This window comes from Lepus europaeus, chromosome 5 (genome assembly GCF_033115175.1).
Source record: "Lepus europaeus isolate LE1 chromosome 5, mLepTim1.pri, whole genome shotgun sequence".
Taxonomy (NCBI): domain Eukaryota; kingdom Metazoa; phylum Chordata; class Mammalia; order Lagomorpha; family Leporidae; genus Lepus; species Lepus europaeus.
Window position 1 is genome coordinate 277,811 of NC_084831.1, and position 27,958 is coordinate 305,768.

The 27,958-nt window shown below is 69.4% G+C and overlaps 4 protein-coding genes across 5 annotated transcripts; 2 read left to right on the top strand and 2 right to left on the bottom strand.

Moving 5' to 3' along the window:
* Positions 1–88: 88 nt before the first annotated feature.
* Positions 89–9,507, bottom strand: INTS11 (integrator complex subunit 11). Of its 2 annotated transcripts, none has more exons than XM_062190268.1 (17): positions 9,361–9,507; positions 7,489–7,586; positions 6,988–7,061; positions 5,417–5,645; positions 3,955–4,053; positions 3,850–3,884; positions 3,540–3,678; positions 3,313–3,377; positions 2,745–2,934; positions 2,545–2,628; positions 2,246–2,335; positions 2,011–2,173; positions 1,781–1,888; positions 985–1,046; positions 580–695; positions 263–392; positions 89–178 (listed from the first exon to the last, which is right to left on the bottom strand). In XM_062190268.1, the coding sequence occupies exons 1-17, from the start codon at positions 9,386–9,388 to the stop codon at positions 113–115; spliced, it is 1,776 nt and encodes a 591-aa protein (XP_062046252.1). In that variant the 5' UTR covers positions 9,389–9,507; the 3' UTR covers positions 89–112. The 2 variants fall into 2 exon arrangements, with proteins under 2 accessions (XP_062046252.1, XP_062046251.1); XM_062190267.1 differs by having other exon boundaries at positions 580–722; positions 9,361–9,506.
* Positions 9,508–9,780: 273 nt separating this feature from the next.
* CPTP (ceramide-1-phosphate transfer protein) lies at positions 9,781–12,763 on the top strand. Its single transcript, XM_062190272.1, is given in 4 exon segments — positions 9,781–9,866; positions 11,165–11,300; positions 11,389–11,839; positions 11,841–12,763. Coding segments are annotated over 3 exon segments (657 nt in total). The 5' UTR covers positions 9,781–9,866; positions 11,165–11,178; the 3' UTR covers positions 11,925–12,763.
* Positions 12,764–12,810: 47 nt separating this feature from the next.
* Positions 12,811–17,444, top strand: TAS1R3 (taste 1 receptor member 3). The gene is made up of 6 exons (XM_062190270.1): positions 12,811–13,935; positions 14,020–14,320; positions 14,397–15,203; positions 15,285–15,485; positions 15,568–15,688; positions 15,778–17,444. Exons 1-6 carry the CDS (start codon positions 13,745–13,747, stop codon positions 16,734–16,736), a joined length of 2,580 nt encoding a protein of 859 aa, XP_062046254.1. The 5' UTR covers positions 12,811–13,744; the 3' UTR covers positions 16,737–17,444.
* Positions 17,354–27,943, bottom strand: DVL1 (dishevelled segment polarity protein 1). The gene is given in 16 exon segments (XM_062190271.1): positions 17,354–18,397; positions 20,426–20,635; positions 20,774–20,941; positions 21,009–21,140; positions 21,379–21,456; positions 21,553–21,620; positions 21,713–21,741; positions 21,743–21,790; positions 22,140–22,279; positions 22,351–22,420; positions 22,493–22,586; positions 22,681–22,819; positions 23,011–23,114; positions 23,260–23,381; positions 23,503–23,572; positions 27,727–27,943. Coding segments are annotated over 16 exon segments (1,992 nt in total). The 5' UTR covers positions 27,897–27,943; the 3' UTR covers positions 17,354–18,047.
* Between the last annotated feature and the right edge of the window lie 15 nt (positions 27,944–27,958).

Here is a 27,958-nt window from a genome sequence, read left to right on the forward strand (position 1 = left end):
GGCCGGCCTGTCCATGTCTTCAGCCAACAATGCCCACTTGAACAGAAGTGGGACCAAACCTGGGCGCCGGCTGTGTCCACCCAGGCCCCCGCCGTCCAGGCGCAGCAGCGGGTCAGCTGGGCGCCTGGGGCAGACCTTTCTTGAGCAACGCAGTGAGGTAGCTGCCCAGCTCCTCGTCCTGGGGGGGGGAGAAGGCGGGGTCAGCCGCTGCCCCAAGGGCGGAGCCGGGATGGGAGGGGCTGCCCGGGAGACTCCCCCTCACCTGATACGTCCAGGACACCAGCAGCACCTTGGTGCCTGGGTCCTCGGAGTGGGCGGCGGCCTGGATGAGGATGGACTCAACCGTCACGGAGCCATCGGGGAGGTGCTGCACGCAGTGGTCCCTGAGGACGCTGGGGGGGGGGGGCGTGAGGGCGGGGCCGGCCTGGGGTGGAGGGGCCTGGGAGGGGCTGGACTCAGGGATCTCTGAGGATGCTGCGGGGAGGGGCTGGGAGGGCGGGGCCTGGGAGGGCACGGCCAAGGGGCGGTGGCAGGGGTCTGAGGACCCTGTGGGGAGGCCCGGCCTGGGGTGCCGCGCACCTCTTCAGGTGGCTGTAGACGCGCAGCGCCGTCTCCTGCTCTTTGCGCGTGTCGTGCAGGTGCACGCGGCAGGTGAAGCGCAGCTGGTGCTCGGCCAGGCCCAGTTCCTTGAGGGCCTGCTCTGAGGACACGAGCCGGAAGTTCTGCGGGCCGGGGAGGGTCAGGGCAGAGGGGTACCCGCCCAGCACCCCCCAGCGGGACGGGGAGGGTTAGGGCAGAGGGGTACCCGCCCAGCACCCCCCAGTGGGACGGGGAGGGTTAGGGCAGAGGGGTACCCGCCCAGCACCCCCCCAGCGGGATGGGGAGGGTTAGGGCAGAGGGGTACCCGCCCAGCACCCCCCAGTGGGACGGGGAGGGTCAGGGCAGAGGAGCCTCCCCACCCCAGTGTGCGCCAGGCTCACTCACCCCCTCCTTCATGATCAGGGTGCCGTGCAGCAGCCGCGGCTTCTTGGCCTCAGGGAGCGGCACTGGGGGGGGGGGGGCAGGGGCTGCTGGTGGGCCTGGCTCTGCTGTGCCCCCCACACATGCCCTGCGTGTGTGTACACACATACATACACACACACGGGTACCTTGTGCCCCCGTATACACACGCGCGCACCCTGTACCCGTGTATACACACACACACATGGGTGCACCCTGTACCCCGGTATACACACACACACATGCACCCTGTACCCCTGTATACACACACACGGGTGCACCCTGTACCCCGGTATACACACACATGCACCCTGTACCCTGGTATACACACACACACACGGGTGCACCCTGTACCCCTGTATACACACACACACACACACACGGGTGCACCCTGTACCCCTGTATATACACATACATGTGCACCCTGTACCCCGGTATACACACACACGTGCACCCTCAGACGTGCACCCTGTACCCCTGTATACACACACATGCACCCTGTACCCCTGTACACACATACATACACACACACGGGTACCTTGTGCCCCCGTATACACACACACGTGCACCCTCAGACGTGCACCCTGTACCCCTGTATACACACACGCGTGCACCCTGTACCCCTGTACACACACACGTGCACCCTCAGACGTGCACCCTGTACCCCTGTATACACACACGGGTGCACCCTGTACCCCTGTATACACACACACGTGCACTCCGTACCCCGGTATACACACACGCGTGCACTCCGTACCCCGGTATACACACACGCGCGTACCCTGTGCCATCTCCCGCTTCAGCAGTCCCAGGGAGACGCTCACAGGGATGCTGGGGCTTGTGGGCAGTGTCACCGTCTCACCGTTGGCGGGCATGTAGCAGCTGACTCCTGGCCAGGGGGCAGTGCAGAGAGAACCTGAGGCAGAGCAGCCAGCCCTCCCGCACGGCCCCGCCCCTCGGCCTCGGCCCCGGCCCCGCCCCCTCGGCCCCCGGCCCCGCCCAGCAGCCTACGGAACTCCTGCTCGATCTTCTGCTTGAGGAACTCCATCTTCTTGGCCTCGCCGTGCACCAGCAGCACGCTCCGCGGCTCTGCCTGCCCCACCAGCTGCATGATGCCCTTGGCGTCGGCGTGGGCGCTGAAGGACATGTACTCCACCTGCATCCTCACCTCCAGCTGTGGGCCAGGGCAGAGCTCAGTCGCCTGCGCCCCAGCCCGCGCCCCAGCCCGGAGGGGGGGGGGACTCACCACCTGCCGCCCCTCCATCTCCAGCTTGCGCTGCCCACTCAGGATCTTGTGGCCCACGGTGCCCTGCACGCAGTAGCCAGGCATGATGACCTGCGGGGCGGGGGGGCAAGGGCCGGAGGCTGACCACCGTGGAGGCCTCTCAGCAGTGCCTGACGGGCGCGCTGGACCCCAGCGGCCCCGGCCGCCCTGCAGCATTGGGGGGCAGCGGCGAGGCCTGTCCTTTCAGCCTGTGGGGATGCCCGTGTCCCCCTCTGCCCAGCCTGGGCCGCCCAGAGCTGGACCTGGGCCCAGCCCCTCACCATGTTCTTCTCATTTCCTGCCCACTTCCGGAAGATCTGCAGGGACTGGCCGGCATGCAGCATTCCCGGCGTGGCAAACACGACCTGCAGGGCGGACAGCGGTGGGGGGCGGATGAGGCAGCAGTCGCCCCTGCGGGCACAGCCTCAGACCCCCACCCCGCGAGGGGCGCAGAGCCCGTGTGTAGACAGCGAGGCAGCACCATGGGCCCGGGGTTGTCGGCAAACGCCCGGTCGAAGGCCTTGATATGCTTGAACTCGAACATGTTCCTGTGCACGAAGGTCTTCCTGATCTTCTGGTTGGTCCAGGTGATGAAGAGCTTGTAGTAGTGGTTGGCCTTCTCCGTGAGGCCGGTGGAGAAGTAGATGGGCACCTTCAGGTTCATGCGCTCCCTGTGGGCCCAGCCCGGTCAGCGCGGGAGCCCCGGCCTGGGCCACATCCCCACACCTGTGCCACCCCAGCCCGGTCGGCACAGCCACCACAGGCCTGGGCCACGTCCCCACACCCATGGCCACCCCAGCTCGGTCAGCACGGGAGCCCCGGCCTGGGCCGCGTCCCCATACCCAAGGCCACCCCAGCCCGGTCCCGCTGCTATGACCACAAGGCTGATGGCCCCAGCCTGTGTCCTGTGATATGCTAGAGCTGACGAGGGCCCTGACGTGGCCAGCATGGTGCCAACATGGGCCCTAGGCACTTGGGCAGGCCCCCCGCCGCCCCAACAGTAAGCAGAGAGGCCCGCGGGAGCCCGGAGCAGCCCTGGCCACACCTACCAGAAGGTCTCCAGTAGAATGCAGAGCTCCTGCGCACGGCCCAGCGCAAACACGGGGATCAGCACCTGCAGGGTTGGGGTGCTCAGGCGGGGGCACAGCCCAATGGCTGGAACCTACACCCACGGGGGCCAGGCAGCCCTGCCCGTGCAGTGCCCCCCCGGCCCCCCGCCAGGGACCACGGGGAAGGGCTCCAGCAGCCGCCCCCGGAGCACATGGCCGGCGGCTACCTTGCCGCCCCGCTCCACGGTCTCATGGACCTTCTTGAGGAAGTCCCGCTCACGGCAGCGCTTGGAGTCGCGGATGGTGGTGGCGTAGGTGGACTCCGTGATGAGCAGGTCCGGGCGGCACTTATCGATCCAGGCAGCTCTGGAACAGAGACGGACACCCAGCACTGCACGGGCCGGAGCGACTGGGCCTCAGGCCTTCAAGCACCTAGGCCACAAGTCCCCGGGGGGGGGGGGGGGGACCCACAGGGGACAGCCACATGCTGAGCAGGAGCCAGAACCCCAGGATGGGCGAGGTACACATGGGACTCACCCCAAATGCCGGTCCGGGGTCATGTTATAGTCGCCCTGTGGGGAAGTGGTGATGAAGAGGCTGCCCCGCCCCCAGGGAAGCCCCCGCCCCCAGCCTTCCACCTACCGTGTAGACCACGGACTCTGAGCCCACTTTAATCTGGAACATGGCTGCCCCCAGCACGTGGCCCGCGTAGTAAGCCTTGATCTCTAGCTCGTCGTCCACCTGCGGGGGAGGGGCCGCGCTCAGGGGCAGGGGCCGCAGCAGCGGGCTCTGCCCGGGCCTCACACACAAGGGGCCGCGCTCAGGGGCAGGGGCCGCAGCAGCGGGCTCTGCCCGGGCCTCACACACAAGGGGCCGCGCTCAGGGGCAGGGGCCGCAGCAGCGGGCTCTGCCCGGGCCTCACACACAAGGGGCCGCGCTCAGGGGCAGGGGCCGCAGCAGCAGGCTCTGCCCGGGCCTCACACACAAGGGGCCGCGCTCAGGGGCAGGGGCCGCAGCAGCAGGCTCTGCCCGGGCCTCACACACAAGGGGCCGCGCTCAGGGGCAGGGGCCGCAGCAGCAGGCTCTGCCCGGGCCTCACACACAAGGGGCCGCGCTCAGGGGCAGGGGCCGCAGCAGCAGGCTCTGCCCGGGCCTCACACACAAGGGGCCGCGCTCAGGGGCAGGGGCCGCAGCAGCAGGCTCTGCCCGGGCCTCACACACAAGGGGCCGCGCTCAGGGGCAGGGGCCACAGCAGCAGGCTCTGCCCGGGCCTCACACACAACACCCACCCCCGATCAGAAGCACAGGAAGAGACGACCGTGACACGACTGTGGGCCAGGGCCCCCACGGTCAGGTGCGCGCTCTGAACACGGGGTGAGCTCTCGAGGGACAGGCTTGGGGCTCGGGGGTGAAGATGCCAGACGCCACCCGAGGTGGCCACACTCCACGTCGGAAGCACCCTGGGAGGTAGCAGTGACCCCTGCCCCCACGGGAGGGCGGGACTGGGCTCCCAGTCGCTGACCTCAGCCTGCTCCAGACCTGGCTGCTGCAGCCAGCTGAGGACTAACCCAGCAGACGGAAGGGAAGCGCTGTCTGCGTCTCTGTCTCTCGAACGCTCTGCCTTTCCAATAATCTTCAAACAAAAACCCGAGTTCTTGAACGCAGAGCCAGAAGCTCCGTGTGGACGGGCCACAGTTAGACGGAAAAACATCCACGGAACACAGGGTGCGGGGGGGACGGCTCCCCGTACCGCAGGCGCTCAGCCAGGAGACGAGGGGGACGCCCACGGCAGCTTCCAGAGCACAGGCCAAGCCCGACTCCACCCAGCCAGGGCCACGATCTTGGGGAGGAGTCCACCCATCTGAGTTACGTGCCTTTGCTTCTGCCCTGACCCACACATGTTGGTCAGCAAGCCCAGGGCTGGGGCCTTCAGAACTCGCCGTCCATCTCTGCCCAGGCCTGACCGCCATCGGACAGCACCAGGCACGCACAGAGGCACAGGGTCCTCGCAGGGGTGCCAGCCAGGTGGACGCAGGGGCCCCACGCACCCGCACACCCCTCCTGGCGGCCCCGGGCCCACTGGGGGAAGGGCGCTGGGGCTGACCTGGACCGTCTGGTGCAGGTGCACGGCCACCACCTTCTTCATGCAGTCCTTGATCATCTGGGAGGTGAAGAAGTTGGCCTCGCCCTTCTTGTCCACGGCGATCTTGCGGTAGTCCTCCAGCAGGATGGGGCAGATGGCCTGCGTGGGGTGCGTCATGTAGATGGGCCCGTCATAGCCCACCATCTCGCTGAAGTACGGCAGCGCCCCGCAGTGGTCCAGGTGGAAGTGGCTGGGGGGCGTGGCAGGCGTCAGCATGGCCAGCCCAGGCCACCCTCCAGCCTCCCCCGGCAGCTCTGGGTTAAGGGTCACTCCACCCCTTCTCGTCAGACACCACTCTGGGTGCTCAAGAGAGATGAAGGAGTGGCACACGCAGGGCCCACCCTCTGGAACTGACAGCACAAATGTCTAACCCACCTCCAGCAGCAGGTAAAGCCACCGCCTGCAGCGCCGGCCTCCCACATGGGCGTCAGTTTGAGTCCCAACTGCTCCCCTCCCCATCCAGCTCCCTGCTAATGCACCCAGGAAAGCAGCGGCGGACGGACCAAGTGCTTGGACCCCTGCACCCACATGGGAGACCTGGAAGAAGCTCCTGGCTCCTGATTGGCCCAACCCCAGCCGCTGTGGCCATTTGGGGACTGAACCAGCGAACAGAAGATCTCTCTGTCTCTGCCTCTTTCTCTGCAACGCTTTCAAATAAATAAATAAATAAATAAATCTTTAAAAAAAGAAAGAAAGAAACGTGAACCAGCCAAGGGGAAGCACTGCCTGACGGTGCTCAGGGAGACCTGGGTGGAGGGAGGCCCGAGGAAGCCCCAGGGCCTAGCCCCAGGGAAGGCCATGGCCCGTGTCTGGAAGGAGCACGAAACACAGGTGCTCAGGACACGGCTCCCTGAGGCGGCTGCTGCAGGCCTAAGGGACCTGCTCACTGGAGGGCAGGGGCCAGAGGCAGAGCGCTTGGCCACTGGGTGGCACTGCCCAGTACAAGAAGTGAGGACGGTGGTCAGAGGGGAGAGGAGGGGGCACTCAGCTCCTCCTCCTGTCCAGTGGGCACTGAGACTTAGAGCTTCTGAGACGCCTTGGGGTGAGAGGTCAGGGGCCGGGCCACTGTGACCGGGGAGGATCGAGGGCCAGCAGAAGGGCAGTCACCATTGTCAAAGTCTTTGTGGGGGAACTGGGGCCGGGCACAGGCGCTGGGCCACTCCTTGCAACACTGGATCATTCCAGATCCTGGACGCTGGGGTTCCCACACAGCTCCCTGCTACCGTGCCGGGGGCCCTGCACCTCACCAGAGGGCAGACGGAGCCCCTGCTACCGCGCCGGGGGCCCTGCACCTCACCAGAGCGCAGACGGAACTCCCAGTCTCAGCTGGACCACACCTGGCTGGGGCGGCCATTCAGGGAGTGAACGAGCAGATAGGGATGGAAGAACTCCTCTCTCTCTCTCCCTCCCTCTCTCTCCTCTCTCTCTCTCAGCCCAGGTGGGGCGAGTGCACCTCGTCCTCCATGACGCGGCACTGACCAGCGCTGCTCTGAGGGCTGCGCACCCCGAGGTGGCCCTCTCCGGGCACCCACCTGATGATGACACAGTCCAGGAAGTCGGTCAGCCGGCCATTCTGAGTAATGTAGGAGAAGTCAGGGAAGCGCCGCTGTGGAGAAGCAGGGAGAGGGTGGCCCCCAGGAGGGGTCTGGGTGAGCACTCAAGCCAGGCTGGAGGGTCCAGCACTGCTGGCCACTCACGGCCTCCCGAGGAGCCAGCTGCTGGCTGAGGCACCTGCCGTCCTCCCTGGTCGCACGGCAGGACGCTGAGCCAACCTCAGGAGGACACAGGGGCCATGGGACTCAGCGGCCAGACAGACCGACCCCCACCCCAGGGACGCTCGCCTCAGCCTGGCTCCACCTGTAAAATGCCGGGGAGCACCCAGGAAGTGACAGCCCCGGCCCCTCTGCCCGCAGCCTGCACAGGACACTGTCTGGGTACACATGCCACTCACCCTCCATCCCTGCCCCAGGCTGCAGAGCTCCCCCCCCCCCCCTTGCAGGCTGCAGGAGCTCCCGCCCCGCCCAGGCACTCACGTCGTCATTGAAGCCCATGTGCATGCCGCAGTCCAGCATGACGTTCTTGCCCCCGATGGACACCAGGATGCAGCTTCGGCCCACATCCTGGCCCGCTCCTGCTCGGGGGAGGGCGTGTGAAAGGCTGGGCTGTGCCCGCGCCCACCCCGGCTCCTGCTCGGGGGAGGGCGTGTGAAAGGTGGGCTGTGCCCGCGCCCACCCCGGCTCCTGCTCGGGGGAGGGCGTGTGAAAGGTGGGCTGTGCCCGCGCCCACCCCGGCTCCTGCTCGGGGGAGGGCGTGTGAAAGGTGGGCTGTGCCCGTGCCCACCCCAGCTCCTGCTCGGGGGAGGGCGTGTGAAAGGCTGGGCTGTGCCCGCGCCCACCCCGGCTCCTGCTCGGGGGAGGGCGTGTGAAAGGCTGGGCTGTGCCCGCGCCCACCCCGGCTCCTGCTCGGGGGAGGGCGTGTGAAAGGCTGGGCTGTGCCCGCGCCCACCCCGGCTCCTGCTCGGGGGAGGGCGTGTGAAAGGCTGGGCTGTGCCCGCGCCCACCCCGGCTCCTGCTCGGGGGAGGGCGTGTGAAAGGCTGGGCTGTGCCCGCGCCCACCCCGGCTCCTGCTCGGGGGAGGGCGTGTGAAAGGTGGGCTGTGCCCGCGCCCACCCCGGCTCCTGCTCGGGGGAGGGCGTGTGAAAGGTGGGCTGTGCCCGTGCCCACCCCAGCTCCTGCTCGGGGGAGGGCGTGTGAAAGGCTGGGCTGTGCCCGCGCCCACCCTGGCTCCTGCTCGGGGGAGGGCGTGTGAAAGGTGGGCTGTGCCCGTGCCCACCCCAGCTCCTGCTCGGGGGAGGGCGTGTGAAAGGCTGGGCTGTGCCCGCACCCATCCCCACCCCCCAGGGCCGCCAGGAAGCACCAGGTGCCCAAGCCCAGAGGAGCCCCGGCCTCCCTCGCCACGCCACGCCCTGCTTCTCAAGGTTGTACCCACAGGCCTCACGGCTGCTGGGGGTCACTGCTGGGCGGTGGCTGGCCCCCGGCTGAGCTAGATGCCCCCTCCTTCCTGGGACTGGTCCCCAAGCGCCTAGGTGCTGAGTTACAGCCACGGAGGGACACGCGTGGCCTCAGACACAGAAGACATACGCTGTGTGGGGAGCACCATCGCTCAGCCCCACTTAGGAACCCTCCCCTACTCCCTCCACGCGACCTGACCTCTGGGGTCTGCGCGGCTGGAGCCGCAGCAGGGCTCAGCAGCTCCGTCTCCATCTTGACCCCTAGGCCCCCCCAGCACACACTCAGCCACGTGACCTGACCACGGCCCAGGGCCTGCCCCCAGCCCCAGCGGGCGCCTGGGTTTCCTTTCAGCCTTTCCCTGCCCCTACTAACAGACGAGGATGGGGACCCTGCCGAGGTCCGAATGCAGCCATGCAAGGCTCACGGAGGCCGCCGAGTCTGGGCAGGAAGCATGGCCAATTCAAGGGTGAGGGCACCAGCGCTCCCCCGGGGCACGGCCGCCAGCGCGGGGCGTCTTTGCTGGAATCCGAGGCCGGCGCTCAGGCCCCGCAGCCCTGCCTCCCGCGCGGACACACAGAGGACCACACAGCCCCTCCTGGGCCCTGCTCCGTGCTGGGGAGCGAGGCTAAGGGCAGCGCTGCGCGGTCATCGGGGCCCCGCAAGCCCGGGCGCAGCGGCCACGCCCCTCCCGACCCTAGGGCCCGGCCCGGGGAGCAGGTGCGGGAGGCGCAGGGCCGCCCGCAGGCCACGCGCCCTGTCAGGACGGCGCCGCCGGAGCCGACGGGGAGGGAGGGCCTGGGGAGCAGGCGGCTCTGCCGCCGAGCTGTGCGCCCCGCAGGCGAGGGGAGGGAGCCCCGGCCCGCAGCCCCGCCGGCCCTGGGCGCCCCGACTCACCCAGGGGGGTGACTCTGATCTCTGGCATCGCTCCTGGCGCCGGCACCTCGCTCCCGCTGCGCTCCCCGACTCAGAGCTCGGTTCCGGGAGGGGGCGGGGGGGCAGCCGCACGCGCCCGGCGCCCGCAACTCCGGGCCAAGAGCGCGCCAACCCGCGGCGACGCCTGCGCAGGCGCAACCGCTATGTTGCTGCTTCCGGTCCCTCGCCGGAAACTCGCCCCCCCCGGTGAGTCGCGTCCTGATTGGGCGGGCGGCAGCCAATCGGGCCGGCGGGGCGGGGCTCCGGGTCCCGGGGCGGGGCCTGCGGCCGCGGCTGAGGCCAGCAGTGGCTCGGGATCCGCGGCGGCGGACCAACCGAACGGCCGGGGGTGGCCGAGGAGCCCGCTCCCCGCTCACGTCAGCCCCGCACCCCGGCCTCGGCCCGCACCCCTGGGTCCCTTAGCCGAAGCAAGCTCTCCCCGGACCCAGGCCCCACCAGCACCGTGCCATCCGGACCCCCCTTCCCAGGTGAGATTTGCGAGGCTAACTTGGACAGGGAGCCAGGCCTGGGGGCCCCCGCGGGTCCTTGGCTCTGCTGGCCATGGGGAGGGCGCGAGGCGGCCGGCAGCGTCTTCCTGGCGCTGGCCGGCTGCCCGCACTCTGCCGCACGGCCACTGCCCTTCCTGTTCCCAGCCCAGACTGAACAGCCCCGAGAGCCGCAGGCAGCTGGCTCCTTGTTGGCCGCCGGCTCAGGTTCTGGGTGGGAAAGGCCAGGCCCTCCGGATATCTGGTGGCCGGGGCAGTGTCCCTGGGGGCCTCGAAAGCCGTTTCCAGAGCGTGGAGGCCCAGGTGTGGGCCGACTGCTCCCCTCGGCCTCACCCGGTGCTGGGCACGCAACCCAACCAGTGGAGCCCCCAGGGATGCAACGTCCGGTCACAGGGCCGGGAGCCACCTGCGCAGCTGCCTAGGGACCCAGGGGTCCATTCCTAGCCGTGGCTCACAGCACAGGCAGCCGTCCAGACCGAGCACCGCGGGAGTGGCGAGGCCAGGGCGGGGCCCCTGGCACCACGAAGCAGGCCCCGGGCCTGTCAGAGCCACCTGCCGTGCCAGCCCCCACCAGGCCACGGCCAGTGGGGCACCTGGAGCAGGGCTGGCTGGCTGCTTGGCGGCACCCACACAGCCTGTGGGCACCCGGATGTTTGTGGAGTGACCAGGTGAGTGTCAGTGGAATCTAGGGCACAGCTTGCCTCAGGGCCGCGGCCGTGGGGGCGGGGAAGACTGAGCCGGCAGCAGCCAGGCCGCCCCCGCCTCTGCTCCGATTTCAGGGGTGCAGAGGCGAGCAGAGGAGGGGAAGCTTCTCGCCACCCCCACCCCCCGCCCCTCCACTCCATCTCTGCTTCCCGGGGCACTTACGCCCTAGGAGTTAGCGTCTACCCAGAGCTTCCTGTCTGAGCCCCAACAGGGGTGGGGCTGTAGGAGGCTGGCGAAATCCTTCTTCCGCGCCGAGGCGATGCGGGCTGATTTCCAGGTGGACCGCATTGTGAGGCCTGGGAGCGATCTTACCAATATCCAGTGTCCCCACGCCAACAGCAGCCCCCTGGCTCCTGGCAGGGGCTCGGAAAACCTCTCTCCTGCCGGGGGGACAGCTAGAACGGGGTGAGAGATGGCCGGTCAGCACAGCGGCCCACCCGGGCTCAGGGCGGCCTGGTGGGTGACCCGCACCCGTGGGTGCACCGTCTGGGCAGGGGCACTCAGAGCCGGTGGCCCCTGGGGAAGGAGCTGGGTGGAGGGGATGGCAGCACCGTCCCACCCCCCCTGTGGCGCAGCGCTCGCCGGGAAGATGGAGGATGTGGGGGCCGACTTCAACCTGAAGGTGGTGCTGGTCAGTTTCAAGCAGTGTCTCAACGAGAAGGACGAGGTGCTGCTGGACCACTACATCGCCAGCTGGAAGGGGCTGGTCAGGTGCGTCAGGGACCCCGGGTGGGTCAGCCGCTGGCCGGCCGCGCCGGGAGCCTGTGGCGGGGACTGTAGCACCTGCCGCCCCGTGCAGGTTCTTGAACAGCCTGGGCGCCGTCTTCTCCTTCATCTCCAAGGACGTCGTCTCCAAGCTGCATATCATGGAGCGGCTGCAGGCCAGCCCCCAGCGCGAGCACTACGTCAGCCTGCAGTCCATGATGGCCTACGAGACAGGGAACCAGCTGGTGGACGTGGACCGCCGCTCCCGCCACCCCGACTCGGGCTGCCGGACGGTGCTGCGCCTGCACCGTGCCCTGCGCTGGCTGCAGCTCTTCCTGGAAGGCCTGCGCACCAGCGCCGAGGACGCCCGCACCTCCGTGCTCTGCACCGACTCCTACAACGCCTCGCTGGCCGCCTACCACCCCTGGATCGTGCGCCGGGCCGTCACCGTGGCCTTCTGCACCCTGCCCACGCGCAAGGTCTTCCTGGAGGCCATGAACGTGGGGTCCCCGGAGCAGGCGGTGGAGATGTTGGGCGAGGCCCTGCCCTTCATCGAGGCCCTTCATCGAGCGCGTGTACGACGTCTCCCAGAAACTCTATGCCCAGCACTCCCTGCTGAACCTGCCCTAGGGCCTCGAATCCCATCACAGAGCCTTCTGGGTGCCCTAGACGGGGAGAGCACCACGGCCCACACAAGCTGGACTTGTGGGAGCCCCAGGCTGCAGCAGAGTGGGCAGGAGGCTGGCCGTCCTGGGGTCCGGGGTGCCCCACCCTGGCCGCACGCCCGTGAAACGCTTTGGGGTCACAGGTCCCTGGGGCTGGGGACCCCACCCCTCCTGTGGCCAGCACACCCATCCCCGTCCCTGTCCCAGCTGCACAGGGACGCGGTGTCGGTGCCCGGCTGGCAGCCCCAGGGACCCGGTGTCCTTGGCACTGGCTCTCCCGGGAGGTCCCGGGAAGGGGCTTCCGCAGCCCCTGAGCCGCCTCAGGGCCCTGGCTCACAGGCACAGCAGGGCTGTCGCGGGGGAATCCTGGCAGCCCCACCAGTCTGCACAGCACTGTCAGGCCACACCGGGCCGCCCGCCCCTGCCCAGCAGGATGCCACATTCCTTCTGCCATGGCCGGTAGACAGAGCCGGACCCCTGCCTGGCTGACTCTCGGGTGGCCACACCCAGCCCAGCCATCCCCCTGCACTCAGGGCCTGTCCTCTTGCCTCTCAACCCCCTGGCTCTGCAGGGTGGACCCCAGAGAGACCCCTGGGAACACCACCCACAGCGTGGCACATGTGCGGAACGCAAGCGTCTGGGGCACGCGGGTCTCTTGGAGACTGATAGTGTGATGTTTCTCCAGCGAAAATAAACTGCACTTACGGGACTGGGCGTGGCGATCCAGCATGGGGGCCCTGGGTAGACCAGGTGCTCGGTGTCCTGATTACCCACGGGGAGGGACACGGCAGGGGGCAGAAGGAGGAGGGGCACAGGGCTGGGGGAGGAGGGCAGAGGCGGGAGGGGCACAGGCCCCACTGCCAGCCTTGAAAGGGGCGTGAGGTTAGGGTTGGGGTTGGGGATGAGGTTGCCACACGTGGCCTGTGGGGGGCTTCAGTTCCCCCCACTTCCCGCTGTTTTACAAGTGAGAAAACAAGGCAAGGATCACCCAGGGTCAGCACCCAGGGCCCTGGTCTGAGGCCAGTGGCACTGGGCCGGGGCAGGGGAGCCTGGCCATGTGGATGAGCCAGATACAGGCTGCACACACAGCTCTCCGTTTGTGTGGATGAACATAGGTGTGTAGATGTGCATGTGTGTGGGGAGCCCCCTGAGCTCCCCACAGTGCCTGGGGTCAGCAGCCCGAGAGCCAATCACAGGTGGAGGGGACACCCCCCCCCCCCGCACGCACACACCTGGTGCAGGCCCAGCTGCCACTGCCCATTTGGTTAGGCCTTTCCTTTGTGTTTGCATGGACCCCCTCCAGCCCAGCTCTGAACCCGAGGGAGCTACGTGCACACCGAGTCAGTTGTGCCTGGGCTGGCATCAGTGATGTGGCCACAGCTTCCAGGTTCAAGGCCCCTCTAGGGGTCTGCACTGCTCCCAGGCAGCCCCTGCCCCCACCCCAGCTCCAGGGTGGAGAGGCTGCCCCTGCAGCACCCTGGCCCCCTGCCTCCTGTTCAGTCTGCTGTGTTGCTCCAAGAACAGCAGGAGCTGAGGGGCTTGGGCACAGGCAGGTAGCCAGGCCAAGGTCAGCGGCCACTCTGCACCCGCCCATCAGGTCGCTGTCGGCCAGGGCCTGGGGACGTGACTGAGAATCCCTCGCACAGACTGTGGGGCCCCTGGGGGCTGGCGGGTGAGGATGGGAAGGGTTTTGCTAAACAAATCCTCTGCCCCTCCCCTGGACTGGCTACACCTGAGGCCCTGCCAGGCACAGCACCTGCAAACCGGCTGGGAGCTGCCACCACCATGCCAGGCCTGACCATGCTGGGGCTCGGCCTCGCGGCCCTCCTGGGCCTCGGGACAGGGGCCCCCCTGTGCCTGTCCCAGCAACTGAAGATGCCAGGGAAGTACATCCTGGGCGGGCTCTTCCCTCTGGGCCTGGCCGAAGAGGACAGCCTCCGTGACCGAGCCCAGCCCCACAGCATCGTGTGCACCAGGTAGGAGGTGGGCACAGCCCCCAGGGTGGGGACCGGGGCTCCCCTGGGCTGGGTGGCAGCCACCACAGCCCACCATGGCCGCAGGTTCTCGGCCCTCGGCCTGTTCCTGGCCATGGCCGTGAAGATGGCCGTGGAGGAAATCAACAACGGATCGGCCCTGCTGCCCGGGCTGCGCCTGGGCTACGACCTGTTTGACACCTGCTCGAACCCCATGGCCACCATGAAGCACAGCCTTATGTTCCTGGCCAAGGAGGGCAGCCGGGACATCGCCGCCTACTGTGACTACACGCAGTACCAGCCCCGCGTGCTGGCCGTCATCGGGCCCCACTCGTCCGAGCTCGCCCTCATCACCGGCAAGTTCTTCAGCTTCTTCCTCATGCCGCAGGTGGGCCTCCCCTCCCCCTCCGCGCCCTCCCGCAAAGGCTCCAGAGTGCCCACGGGAGGCGCCGCTGTGCCCGCAGGTCAGCTTCGGCGCCAGCATGGAGCAGCTGAGCAACCGGGAGGCGTTCCCCTCCTTCTTCCGCACGGTGCCCAACGACCGCCTGCAGCTGGAGGCCACCGTGGAGCTGCTGCTGGAGTTCGGCTGGAACTGGGTGGCGGCCGTGGGCAGCGACGACGAGTACGGGCGGCAGGGGCTGAGCATCTTCTCGGGCCTGGCCAACGCCAGGAACATCTGCATCGCGCACGAGGGCCTGGCGCCACTGTCCCAGGCGGACAGCCTGCGGCAGGCCCAGATGACGGACCTGCTGCGCCAGGTCAACCAGAGCAACGTGAACGTGGTGGTGCTGTTCGCCTCGGCCCGTGCCGCCCAGGCCCTCTTCCACCACAGCATCCGCTACAACCTCTTGCCCAAGGTGTGGGTGGCCAGCGAGGCCTGGCTGACCTCGGAGCTGGTCATGACGCTGCCCAGAATGGCCCAGATGGGCACCGTGCTTGGCTTCCTGCAGCGGGGGGCCCCGCTGCCCGCCTTCCCGCGGTACGTGGAGAGCCGCCTGGCCCTGGCCGCCAACCCAGCCTTCTGTGCCACGCTGGACGCAGAGCAGCCGGGCCTGGAGGAGCTCGCGGTCGGCCCGCGCTGCCCGCAGTGCGACCAGGTCTCGCCGCAGAACCTGTCGGCCTGGCTGCAACAGAACCTGTCGGCCGGGCAGCTGCACCACCAGATCTTTGCCACCTACGCCGCCGTGTACAGCGTGGCCCAGGCCCTGCACAACACCCTGGGCTGCGACTCCGCCGGCTGCCCCGAGCAGGAGCGCGTGCGGCCTTGGCAGGTGAGGCGAGGGCCGTGGGGGGGGGGGGGGGGGCGCCAGGCAGGGCCGCTCCCGCTCACGGCTCGCGGCCCCGCCCCGCAGCTCCTGAGAAGCATGAACAACTTGAGCTTCCGCGCCGCGGGCCTGGCCTTGCGCTTCGACAGCTTGGGCAGCGTGCACATGGAGTACGACCTGAAGCTGTGGGTGTGGCGCGGCCCGAGGCCCGAGTTCCACACCGTGGGCTCCTTCAACGGGCGTCTCCAGCTGCAGCGCTCGCGCATGTGCTGGCACACGGGGGACAAGGTGAGGGGGCCTCGCGCCTGCCCGCCCCGCCGAGGTCCCCGCGCCCCGGGGCGGGCGGAGGCTGAGCCGGCCCTGTGCGCAGGCGCCTGTGTCGCAGTGCTCCCGGCAGTGCAGGGAGGGCCAGGTGCGCCGGGTGAAGGGCTTCCACTCGTGCTGCTACGACTGCGTGGACTGCAGGGCAGGCAGCTACCGGCAGAACCCAGGTCAGCCTCCTCCCTGGTGGGCAGCCCGCGGAGGGGTCCGCCCGCCCTGCCACGGCCCGGCCCCCAGCACCTCTCCCCTCCCCTCACAGACGCCACCATCTGCACCATGTGCGCCCAGAACCAGTGGTCTCCGGAGCGGAGCACGCGCTGCTTCCCCCGCAGGCCCCGGTTCCTGGCGTGGGGGGAGCCGGCCGTGCTGCTGCTGCTGCTGCTGCTGGGCCTCACGCTGGGCCTCACGCTGGCCACCCTGGGGCTCTTCATCCGCAGCCGGCGGAGCCCGCTGGTCCGGGCCTCGGGCGGGCCGCTGGCCTGCTTCGGCCTGGCCTGCCTGGGCCTGGCCTGCCTCAGCGTCCTCCTGTTCCCTGGCCGGCCCCGCCCCGCCAGCTGCCTGGCCCAGCAGCCCCTGGCCCTGCTGCCGCTCACGGGCTGCCTCAGCACGCTGCTCCTGCAGGCCGTGGAGATCCTCGTGGAGTCGGAGCTGCCGCCGAGCTGGGCGGCCCGGCTGCACGGCTGCCTGCGGGGACCCCGGGCCTGGCTGGCCGTGCTGCTGGCCCTGCTGGTGGAGGCGGCGGTGTGCTCCTGGTACCTGGTGGTCTTCCCGCCAGAGGTGACCACGGACTTGCAGGTGCTGCCCACGGAGATGCTGGTGCACTGCCGCGTGCGGTCCTGGCCCAGCTTCGGCCTGGTGCACGCCACCAATGCCGCCCTGGCCTTCCTCTGCTTCCTGGGCACCTTCCTAGTGCAGAGCCGGCCCGGCCGCTACAACCGGGCCCGCGGCCTCACCTTCGCCATGCTGGCCTACTTCGTCACCTGGGTCTCCTTCGTGCCCATCCTGGCCAACGTGCACCTGGCCCACCAGCCCACCGTGCAGATGGCCGCCATCCTCTTCTGTGCCCTGGGCATCCTGGCTGCCTTCTACCTGCCCAAGTGCTACCTGCTCCTGCAGCAGCCACAGCTCAACACCACCGAGTTCTTCCTGGGAGCCGACACCAGAGACGTGAGAGGCGGGGGCGGGGGTGGGGAGGAGGTCCAGGGATCCGACGGGTGACCGCCCCCCAGGAACCCACACCCAGCAGCAACCCCCTGACCCCAGTGGCCCCGACTGTGCCCCTGACCCCGGCTTGTCTGCTGACCGTGACCTGAGGCCTGCAGCTCACGTGGCCACAGAGCCAGGCTGTGTCTGTCCCCGGCCTCGCCGAGTCCCACTGCTCTGTGGGGGCCTCTGCAGAGCTCAGGGCAGGGCCAGACCTTTGGAAGGTGAGAGCGGGCAGCACCCGCCTGGCCATGCCCAGCCCCGTGTCCAGGCACAACAGGAAGGGGAGTTGTCTGGGGAGGTGTGGGCAGGTGCCCAGGGCAGCAGCCAGCCTGTCCTCCTGACCCAGCCCAGGCAGGTAGAATGGAATCGTGCCTGCTCCCAGCACCAAGGACAGAGCCCCGGCCGAGCTGGGGTCAGCACCACGGCCAGCGGCGGCCAGGACACCCCCTCCCCCCGGAGCCCGCAGCCAGCACCACGGACAGAAACGCCTGCCAGGACCCCACCGCTGGCAGCACCAGGGACAGAGCCTCGGGGCGGGGGTGGGGGCAGGGCCTCCGTCAGGCCCCCTGCCTCAGCTCCCCACAGCAGCCCGGGCAGCAGAGAAGCGTCAAGGCCACATGTCAGTCTCATAAAATTAAATGCTTTTTAGTGTTTAAAATAGCATTTACACAGAAGCAGCTATGTGACCCGTCCAGCCGCTGGACAGGTCCGGCATCTACAGTGCAGAGGCGCGGGGGCTGCAGACGCCAGGTGGCCTGTGTGCGGGCGGACACCGGGGACAGCCAGGGTGGCCTCCTGTCTCCAGCCGTGCCCCCGGCCCTAGGGTCCCACGCCCCGCCCTCCCACCGCCGAGGCGAGGTGTGGGGGTGCCCGGCCCCTCTCCGCCCCCCAATCCACTTTCAGACTCGGCCCTGGGGGGAGTAGGAACGCTGCTCCACTGTGCAGACGGGGGCAGCGGCCGGGCAATAAATAAATAAATTAGGCCCCTCCCGTGGGCGGCCCCAGAGGGGCCTGGGAATTGGGTTTCGGCCGGCCGCAGAGGCCCGTGCACACGGTCAGGGAGGGGACGCGGGGCCCAGGCTGGAGGGAGGTCACATCCACACAGTGGCGGGGGCAGGGTCCCTGAGCAGGGACCACCAGGCCTCCCTCAACAGAGGTCTGCATGGACACAGCCGCTGCACACCTGGAGACCCCGGGGTGGACAGGCCACCAGATCCGATGGTGCTGGTCTGGCTGCCCATGGCACCTCACCACCTGCCCGCTCCCACGGCCCACCCGCCCCAGTCGGCCACACTAAGACAAGGCCACAGGCACTGGCCCCTGTCACATGATGTCTACAAAGAACTCACAGGGGTTCCCCATGGCCTTTTGGAAGGACTGGCGGCTGCCCGTCAGCTCTGGGGGCACAGCAGCCAGCTCTCGCACAGGTGGCCCCCCGGGCGGCCCCCCGGCCACCACACAGGCCTTTGTCAGGGGGTGCGGTGGGGGCAGCCCTGGGGCAGCCGCGGAGGCCTGGCTGCCCGGGCGCTCTCGCCAGCTGCTGCCGCCCACCCCGCTCGGTGTTGTGTGGTCCGACTCGCTCCCGCTGCCGCCGGCTCCGGCCGCCCGACGCTCCTTCTCCCAGCCTGGGGCCCGACGGCTGCTCTGGGTGGACCCCCCACTGCTCTTGCTCCCTGGAGGCGGTGGGGGAGAGAAAGGAGACAGTCAGCACCAGGCCGGGCAACTTCCAGACGGTCCTGTCCCAGGGTGGGGCCGGAGGGGGCAGCCATGCAGCCAGCACCCAGGAGAGGCAGGCGGGGACCCTGAGCGTCCGCTTGGTGCCCCCACCTCACCCCAAGTCTCGCAGCTGAGGATCTGAGGCACCCCGGGCCATCCTGGCTCCCCCCAGACCCAGTGTTCACGTGGCCCAGGGCTCTGGCCCTCGTCTGAGCTCCTTGGGAGCGGTGGCAACCTGAGTTCGGGGCTGGCGTGGGACATGCCGACAGGGACGCCGGGCAGGACCCTGGCTTACCGGTCCCGAGGGTCCACTCCACCAGTCCTTCAGCCTAAGGCTTGCTCAGCACAAAGCAAGGGATAGCACGGGTCACACATGGGAGGGGACACGGGTCACACATGGGGTGGGACATGGGTGACAGGGTAGGACACGGGTTACACACGGGAAGGGACATGGGTGACACATGGGGTGGGGACACGGGTCACACACAGGAGGGGAACACAGGTGACACGTGGGGTGGGGACACAGGTGACGGGCAGGACACGGGTTACACACGGGGGGAACACGGGTCACACAAGGGAGGGGACACGGGTCATATGGGAGGGGACGTGGGTGACAGGGGCGGGGACAAGGGTCATCCATGGGAGGGGACACGGGTGACACATGGGGCAGGACATGGGTCACACGGGAGGGGACACGGGTGACATGTGGGGAGTGGACACAGGTGACACACAGGAGATGACATGGGTCACACACAGGAGGGGACACGGGTGACAGTGGGGAGGGGACACACGGGTGACACAAGGCCCGGAAACAAGTGAGACACAGGGGACATGGGAGGGGACATGGGTGACACATGGGAGGGGACACGAGTGACACATGGGGAGGGGGACATAGGTCACACAGGGGCAGGGGGACACAGGTGACACGGAGGAGGGGACATGGGTGACAGGCGGGGACATGGATGACACAGGGTGGGGACATGGGTGACAGGGGTGGGGACACAGGTGACAGGAGGGGACATGGGTGACAGGGGAGGTTACACATGCGGGGACATAGGTGACAGGTGGGGACATGGGTCATATTGGGGAGGTTACACATGGGGTGGGGACACAGGTGACACATGGGGTGTGGACATGGGTGATGGGTGGGGACACAGGTGACAGGAGGGGACATGGGTGATAGCGGAGGTTACACATGGGGTAGGGACACAGGTGACACGGGACAGGGACATGAGTCACATACGAGGGAGGGGGGTACAGGTCACACACAGAAGAGGAGGCAGCGCAGGTCACACACAGGCCTGGTCAGGAACCCACACCCATCACCAGCTGGACTGGACCTCAGGTGGGGAGGGGGCGGCACGGGTTACACGTGGGGGAGGGGCAGCAGGGGTCACACACAGGCCTGGTCAGGCGCCCACCCCCACCCCCAGAGCCGGGTGGGGCTCAGGCAGGGGCAAGGGTCTGCTCCGGGTAGACGGCTGGCCAGACACCCCGGCATCCTACCACCCATCCCTCACCCCTCCGTGGGTCCCTGACAGGCTGCCTGCACCTCTGTCCCCCAAGCCTGCTGGCCTGCACTGGCCTCGCTGGGCCCTTCCGGGACGCACCCCGTGAGGCAGGGTTCACGGCCAGCCTCCCCCAGGGGCCTGGGGTCTGAGCTCGCCTGAGTCCCAGACCCTGCAGTTACCCCTGGGCACCTGTGACCCTGCTGGATGCCTCACACACCCCCACCCCCACTCTTGGCCCACGGCCCCTTTGCCACACCTGAGACACCAGCCCAAGGGTCTGTGGCCTCTCACGGGGTCCCTGGTCCCTAGGCACTGGCCCCTCCAGAAGGAGCCCACCCAGGGCCCAGGCCACAGCAGGAGCACCCGGGGCGGAGGGGAGAGCAGAGCCGGGGGTGAGGGCAGAGGCGGGGGCGCAGCGGGGAGAGCAGAGCCGGGGTGAGGGCAGGGGTGCGGGGGGGCTGGCGGGGCTCTTACCTTCACTCTGCTGACTGCCGGCGCTGCCGCTGCCGTAGCTGAAGCCGGGGTCCTGGTAGGCGGGTGGGAAGCAGGGCGGGGGGCCCGGGTACTGGTAGGGGTAGCCCTGCCCCAGGGGCCAGGGGGCAGCTGGGTGGGGCAGTGGGGCCAGCGTGTCCTGGTCCGAGGCGCCGCCGCCGGGGCTGCTGTTGAGGTTCAGGGCGGCGAGGTCTGGCGGGCGGGGAGGGGAGAGTGAGCGAGGGCGGCGTGCGGGGAGGGGAGAGTGAGCGAGGTCTGGCGGGCGGGGAGGGGAGAGTGAGCGAGGGCGGCGTGCGGGGGGCCCGGCCCCTCCCGCAGCCCCCCACTCACTGCTGCACAGGTCCCCGAAGACGTAGTAGCACTGCTCCGAGAAGGTGACCTTGTTCACCGTGTGCCGCAGGAAGCCGCGCCTCAGCATGCTGCTGGCGTACTTGCGGGCCTCGCGGCGCTCCCTGAAGCCGTCCACGTGCGCGTACAGCCAGTCCACCACGTCAGCCCCTGGCCCGCACGAGAGTCAGCCCGGCGGCCGCCCGGCCCCCACCCCGCCCGCCGCGCCGGCCCTCACCGATGACGGCGTTGGCTATGGTGATCTTGAGCCACATGCGGTCCCGGATCTCCAGGCCCGAGTCCGGCAGCTGCATGACCCGGACGATGGCGCCCATGTCGCTCTTCACCGTCAGGGGCGCCTCCTGCAGCTCTGCAAGGCAGGCCTCCCTCAGCCCGCGGCCGCCAGGCCCTGGGCCCCCGCACCGCAAGCCACAAGCCGGGCCTGAGTGGTGTTAGCGGCAAGAAAGCAGAGGGGCTGGGCACACCCTTGCCCTCGGCCGGCGAGCGGCGAGGGCTCGGGAGCTGCCACTTACGTGGAGCGCCAGGCACCGAGCTGGTTAGTGAGGAGCAGCTGGTGCGCGTGACGGCGCTGGAGCAGGGGCTCATACCGTAGCGGGGCAGGGCTCCGGTCAGCGCCGCCGTGTGGGACAGCCAGGCAGCCGGGTCGATGGGCCGCACGGGGTCAGCTGGCAGCCCCGGCCAGGAGACAGACAGGGACGAGGGGTGAGCGGGCCGAACGGGGGTGCCGGGAGCCCCCACCCCCACCCTGCGGGGTCACTCACCCCTGGGGATGGTGAAGTAGCTCCGGGGGGTCGGGTCCCAGCACTTGGCCACCGTGAGGCTGATGGGCCTGTGGGGGCCGACGGGTCACAAGGGGGAGGCCCGGGGCGCGGCCCCGCCCCGCCTGCGCGGCCCAGCGCCCCCCGAGCCCCCCACGCTCACCCCGTCTGGGACACGATTTCACGCAGCACCCCGGACCGCGTCATCGTTACTCATGTTCTCGAAGTTCACGTCATTCACCTGCGGGCGGGGGTGGGGCCAGCGGTGGGGGAGGGCCTGGCCAGGCGGAGGGTCCGCCCCTCAGCCTCAGGCCTCGCCCCCAGGCCATCCCAGCCACAGCAGGGGGAGGGTCCACCCCGGCCCCGCCCCCAGGCCACCCCAGCCACAGCAGGGGGAGGTTCCACCCCGGCCCGGCCTCCCCAGGCCTCCCCAGCTCCAGCAAGGGGAGGCCCCGCCCCGCCCCCGCCCCGCCTGCAGCAGCAGAGGAGCCCCGCCCCCACCACACCTGCAGCAGCAGAGGAGCCCCGCCCCCCACTGAACCTGCAGCAGCAGAGGAGCCCCGCCCCCGCCCCGCCCCGCCCCGCCGCACCTGCAGCAGCATGTCTCCCGGCTCGATGCGGCCGTCGGCAGCCACGGCGCCCCCCTTCATGATGGAGCCGATGTAGATGCCGCCGTCGCCGCGGTCGTTGCTCTGACCCACGATGCTGATGCCCAGGAAGTGGTGGCGCTCTGCGAGAGGGGCGGTGAGCGAGGCCCGCCCCCGCCCCCCCACCCCCACCCACCTGGCGGCGAGGCCTCACCCATGTTGAGCGTGACGGTGACGATGTTGAGCGACATGGTGGAGTCCGTGATACTGCTGAAGGAGGAGGCCTGTGGAGCGCCCAGGTGAGGGGGCCGCCCAAGGACCCCCGCCCGCCCCCCGCCGCCCGCGCCCCCACCCACCCGGTCCGTCTGCCGCAGGCGCTGCTTCCGCCGCCGCCGCTTGTGCTTCCGGATGAGCCGGGACGAGGTGCTCTGCTCCGTGGAGCTGCTCAGCCTAGGGGGAGGCCAGCGGTCAGCGGTCAGCAGAGGTCCGGACCCGGCTCCGGGTCACGCGGGCACGGCTGGGCACCTGCACACCCTCGCCGCACCGGCTCGTGCTGCCGTCCTCGTCCGAGTCCACGAAGCTGCTGGACTCCAGCTCGCTGCTCAGCACGGTGGACGCGCTGTCCGGCGGCAGCCCCAGTTCCCGGCGCCGGTCTCCTCGGGGGTGCCCGTTAGTCCGGGAGACTGGGGGCAGTGAGGGGGAGGAGGCAGTGAGGCCAAGGGCCACAGGGTGCCTCCCAGGTCGTGGGGTGCTCAGGGCGCGTCCTGGGCCTGAGCCCTCGACTCAGGGGGCGTCGCTGGTTGGGGTATCAGAGGGCTCACCAGGGGACCCCAGGGAGGCCTCGGGTCGGGCTGGGCAAGTGCGGCCACGGTACCTTCCTCACGGTTCCGGCGTCGGGCTCGTTCCCGCCGGTGGCTGACCATGGATTCTGTGCCGGTCTCACTGTCCATCCCATCACGGCTGCTGGCCACATTTGGGCTGTGCCAATGAGAGGGGTGGGATGGGGCGCCTCCCCTCCCACCCCTCGCCTGCCCTGCCCGCTGCCCACCCGGGGCCATTCTGTCCCCCACGCCCTGCTGGCCAGCACCAAGAGGGCAGCAGGGCTCAGCCCGCCAGGCCTTACTGGAAGGAGGGGGGCCGGGAGTCCCCAATGCCGCCTGTCCGCTCCAGAGGCGGGGGCAGGTCCGTGTGGCTGTCAGCGCCCTGGGACCCCGCGTCCGAGTGGGCACCCTCGGCCAGGACCAGCTGTGGAGGGAGAGTGAGGGCTGGGGACGTCACTCCTGCCTGCAGGCCACCCTCAGCCCCGCTACGAGCCAGAGCCCAGCACAGGCACCCTGGGGCCTCCTGGGGGGAACTCCCAACTCACCCAAGAAACCACACGGCCATTGAAGCAGGGCAGCCTGGCGTTGTCGTCCGAGATCTCCTCCTTGACCACCCTGGGGACAGGTGCAGCCGTGAGGCTGCTGCACCTGGCCACAACTCCCTCCCACCCTCCAGAACCAGGGACCGCAGCTGTGGACGTTCCGGGATCTGGCTCACCTCCAGGGTCAGCCCCCAGCCCCGAGCAGATGGACAGACGGGGTGCCGGGCCCTCGGCATCCCCCTGCCCCAGCCGTAATCTCCGAGGTGCCCAAGTCCCCTCCTGGGTCCAGAGGCCACGCCCCCGACAGGTGCCTGTGCAGCGGCCTCTTCTGGGGCCTGATCCCAGTGCCCACCCAGGTGTCCAAGACCCCCTGGCTCTTCTCTGTCCCTCACCCAAAATCTACCGTGGACCATACAGGCTCTGCCTGCTCACCACCTGGAGACTAGCCCCCCTCCCCCCCTGCAGCAGCAGGGTGGCCACGTGACCCACACCTGCCTCACCCCTACCACCCCACCCATCGGGGCGGCACCCCAGGCCCCCGGGCCAGCCCCTGCCAGCCCCCCTGCTGTGTGCCCAGTGGCTCACCCTACTCCATGCCTCCCTGCACTGACAAGCCCAGGGCAGGGCCTGGTTCCCAGTGGCCTCAGCAGAGACCCCACGGAGACACAGGCAGGCTGGGGCAGCACACAGACCTGGCCCCGGCCAGGGACACAAGCTGACCCCTACTCACCAGGCCAGCCCCAGCTCGTGCCCTCCCCCAACCCTGAGGAGCCTAGCTCAGAGCCTGATGGGCCTGGGGACAGAGGGGCATCAGCTGTGTTCCTGACCAGTGAGCTGACCCTGCTTGGGAGGACAGAGCAGGTCAGAGTTCAAAGGGATGAGGGCAGCTGGGCAGGGACTCTCACCAGATACCCCACCCTGGGCCAGGCAGGCAGGGTGGGGCCTGCAGCGGGGGAGGGGCTGGACACCCAGCTCCACCGCCACCGGAGCCCACTGCCCCAGGCCAGCCCCATCCAGTACCACAGGATTTGCCACACCCAGCCTTGGGCCCAGCAGAGACAGGAGCTGGGAGACTGGGCTGGGCCTGGAGTGCACCTGGCAGGAAGCAGCCTCCTGGCCGCTGGGCCGGATGCCAGCTGCAGGGCCTGCCCTGCCGGCCGCTCCAGGCCTACAGGCCCCAGAACACCCCACTCGGGCAGCAGCAGCTCCCCAGCAGAGCTGCCCCCCTCAGCACCCAGGAACCCAAGCCCCTGGTGGGAGGGGACAGAAGCACAGGCCAGCTGGGGGGGCTCCCACCCAGCCCTCCGTGGTCCTGCCAACACTGCCCCGTGCCTTCCTGGCCCAGGCCACAGCAGTGAGGTGGACACTCTCACAGCCAGTTCCCAGGATCCCCCACTGTGAGCGGGCTTCTCACAGAAGGTCGTGACCTGGGGGACCCCGGTCACAGGCCACGGCAGGACCCAGGTGGCCAACGGCGGGAGAGATCACCAGCTTCCATCTCCAAGTGACCACGGCAGAGGCCCCGGTACAGGGCCCCAGGTGCCTGCCAGCAGCCTCTCTCCCACCACACTCAGGCCACACCCTCTCTGACTCAGCCTTGGGGAGACACGGTCAACCCCCAGGCCTGCCCGTCTCCCACCGTCCACAGCAGCCTCGAGCCCTTCCTGAACACTGGCCAGGGCCTCATGATGCCCCAGGGCTGCCTGGGCCTCTGGCCCCCCGCCCCCGTGGACACCACCCCAGGGACTGCTCTCCGCTCCCCACCTGTGGTCCCCAGGTCCCACCCAGCATGTCGGAGTCCGCTGCCCCCCGCCCACCCCAGCCAAGCACGAAGGCACACGTTCTGTCCAGTGGGTGCGGGGCCAGGTGAGGGAGCCCTGGGTCTCCCCAGGACATGGGCAAGGTTCCCGCCGGCCCCCAGGCAGCGTGACCTCCATTCCCCGACCTCAGAATTCCTAAGGGGATCCTGGTTAACCTCGAACTTGCGGCTACTGGCCCCGCCCCAGGGAGGAGCCGATCTAGGCCACAGGCTGAGGAGGCCCAGCTCGCCAAGGACCGGCCCAGGCAGCCCCGCGCTCCCGGCCGCAGAGCCGGAGGCTGGCACTGGACGGACACAGAGCTTCCCAGAGCCCCCCCACGCGCCGCGGGGCACAGCTCCTGCCAGGCCTCGGTGGGGGCTGGATTGGCACCTGCTCCCCGCGGAGTCTGGAGCCAGCTGTGCTCTGACCAGCCCATCCCACAGGTGGAGCTGAGCGCCCTCCCGAGGCCCCGTCTGCTGGCAGGTCCTCTGGTAGGGGACCTGCCTGGACCCTAACACCAGGGAGGCCCTGGCCCCCAGAGGCGTGGGCAGGCAGGCAGCAGGCAGGGCACCAGGAGCCACGGGGACAGCCGAGCCCACAGGCAGGTAGCCCCAGAGACCGGGGCCCCTGGCCATGGCCCTTGCCCCAACCCCTCCCCCACTCCTTGGGCCTGGGCCACTCTTGGCTCAGAAACGGTAGGGCCGAGGTCCCACCCCCAAACCCAGCACCGGCACCCAGCACCTCACAGGCCCAGGACCTCTGCCAACATTGGGAACCCTGGGTCAGAGCAGCCGTGACTGACAGGCGAGCGACTTTTGCCCACTTGGCCAAAGAGGCACTCGGGAGGTGACGCCCAGCCCAGGGCATGTGGCTGGGTGGCCAGCCGCGATCTGGGGCAGCGGCTCAAGGAACCCGGGCCCGGCTCATGGAGGGGTGGGGGTGGGGAGGTTGGGACAACAGACCCAGGCTCACCAGGGTGCTGCTCCAGCCCCCCAGCCGCCCACGGAACTGCCCCAGTCCAGCCACAGTCACCAGGTGTCCAGTGTGAGCGTCCAGCTCAGCTCTCATTCACACTAAAGTGTGAGTGACTGGCGAGCACCTCCCACCGGGAGTTTGCTGCAATGGCAAAAACTGTTCTCCGAAACAGACAGAGCTTGCAGGCAGCACTCATGGAAAGGGAGGGGGTTTCTCCCAGGCCCACAGCAGTGGCCCAGGGATGACCTGTGTGCTGGCCATGCCACCCAGAGTCACCCCCAGCCATCCCCCAGCATCCAAGACAACGCCTGTTCCTCTCTTGACAGCCCGCGTGCCCACCTGGGCGTCCCCTGCACCTGCATGGTGGGCATGGCCCCCGCAGGGAGCTCCCGGGGCCAGGCTGCCTGCGCCCTGGGCACCCCCCGCCACACAGTCCACCCGGGCCGGCCAGAGCTCGTGCGCCGGGGACCGGGCTGACAGAGGCTTCTGCTGCAACAGCCAAGTTAGACAGAAAGCACCCTTAGCTCCCCCACGTGTGGCCGTGCACCCAGGCTACAAGCCCACCCCAGCAGGAAAGGCCGCTGGGACAAGCCCTCCTGGTCCCCCGCACTTCCCGGGGAGCACCAGAGTCCAGTGGCCCAGGTGCCCTGGGGGCGGCCCGGGGGACCATGCAGCCCCAGCAGACAGGAAAGGCCTCAATGTCAAGTCCCAAGACACGGCCACACACAAGGACACGGCTTGCTGAGGACGGCCAGCCACATCTGCTGGCCCCACAGGGCCCGAGCCTCAACCCCCACCCCCACCCCTAGCAGTGCTGAGCTGGGGACTCGAGTTACCCGAGGCTGTGCCAGGTCAGGCCTCCAGGGGACAGCCGGCCTCCTGCTCCCCGGCCCAGAAGCCCCACCCCCGCAGGCAGGGACGCACAGACCCCGGCCAGGCCCAGGCCGCTCCCAGGAACGCAAGCCCCTCGCGGGTCAAGTAGGGAGGGAGGCCAGCAGCCAGGAACCTCAGAGCCGCCAGGGACCCCCGACCTCTGCCCCTCCGAGCACCAAGAGGCAGCCCCCCGCCCCCACAGAGTGGTGTCCCTATCCCACCAGGCCACTTGGGAGCCCGCCGTGCGCGGAGCACCCTGCCCCGGTCCGGGGTCCTCTCCCTTGACACTTCCCTGACGTCAGCCCCGGAGACCCCACCCCCTGCTGGAGGGATGCGGCGGCCCCTGAACCTGGCGGGGGCAGCCAGGGAGGGGGCTTCGGGCCGGCGGTGGCCCAGGGTCGGGCACGCTCGCGCGGCCGCGGTCCCACAGGTGGTGCCCGGCCCCGGCCCGCGCGCCCAGGGCCACCCAGGCGTGCGCGCGCGCGCGCGCGGACGCGGACGCGGGCCCGGCCCCGCCCCGGGCGGCCCCGGCCCCCGGCCCCCGGCCCCGCTGGGCGCAGGCAGGTGCCGGCCCACTGACCCGAAGTCCTGGTCCATGGACTTGAAGAAGAATTTGTAGGCGTGCACGGGCCGGTTGCTCAGCACGTTCTTGAAGTCGGCCAGCGTGACGCGCTCGGGCGCCACCGGCAGCTTGACCAGGTACGGCGTCTCCTCCTCGTCCATGTGGTAGATGATCTTGGTCTCCGCCATGGCGCGGCGGCGGCGGCGCGGGGCCCGCGCGGCGCTCAGGGCCCGGCCCGGGGCTCGGACGC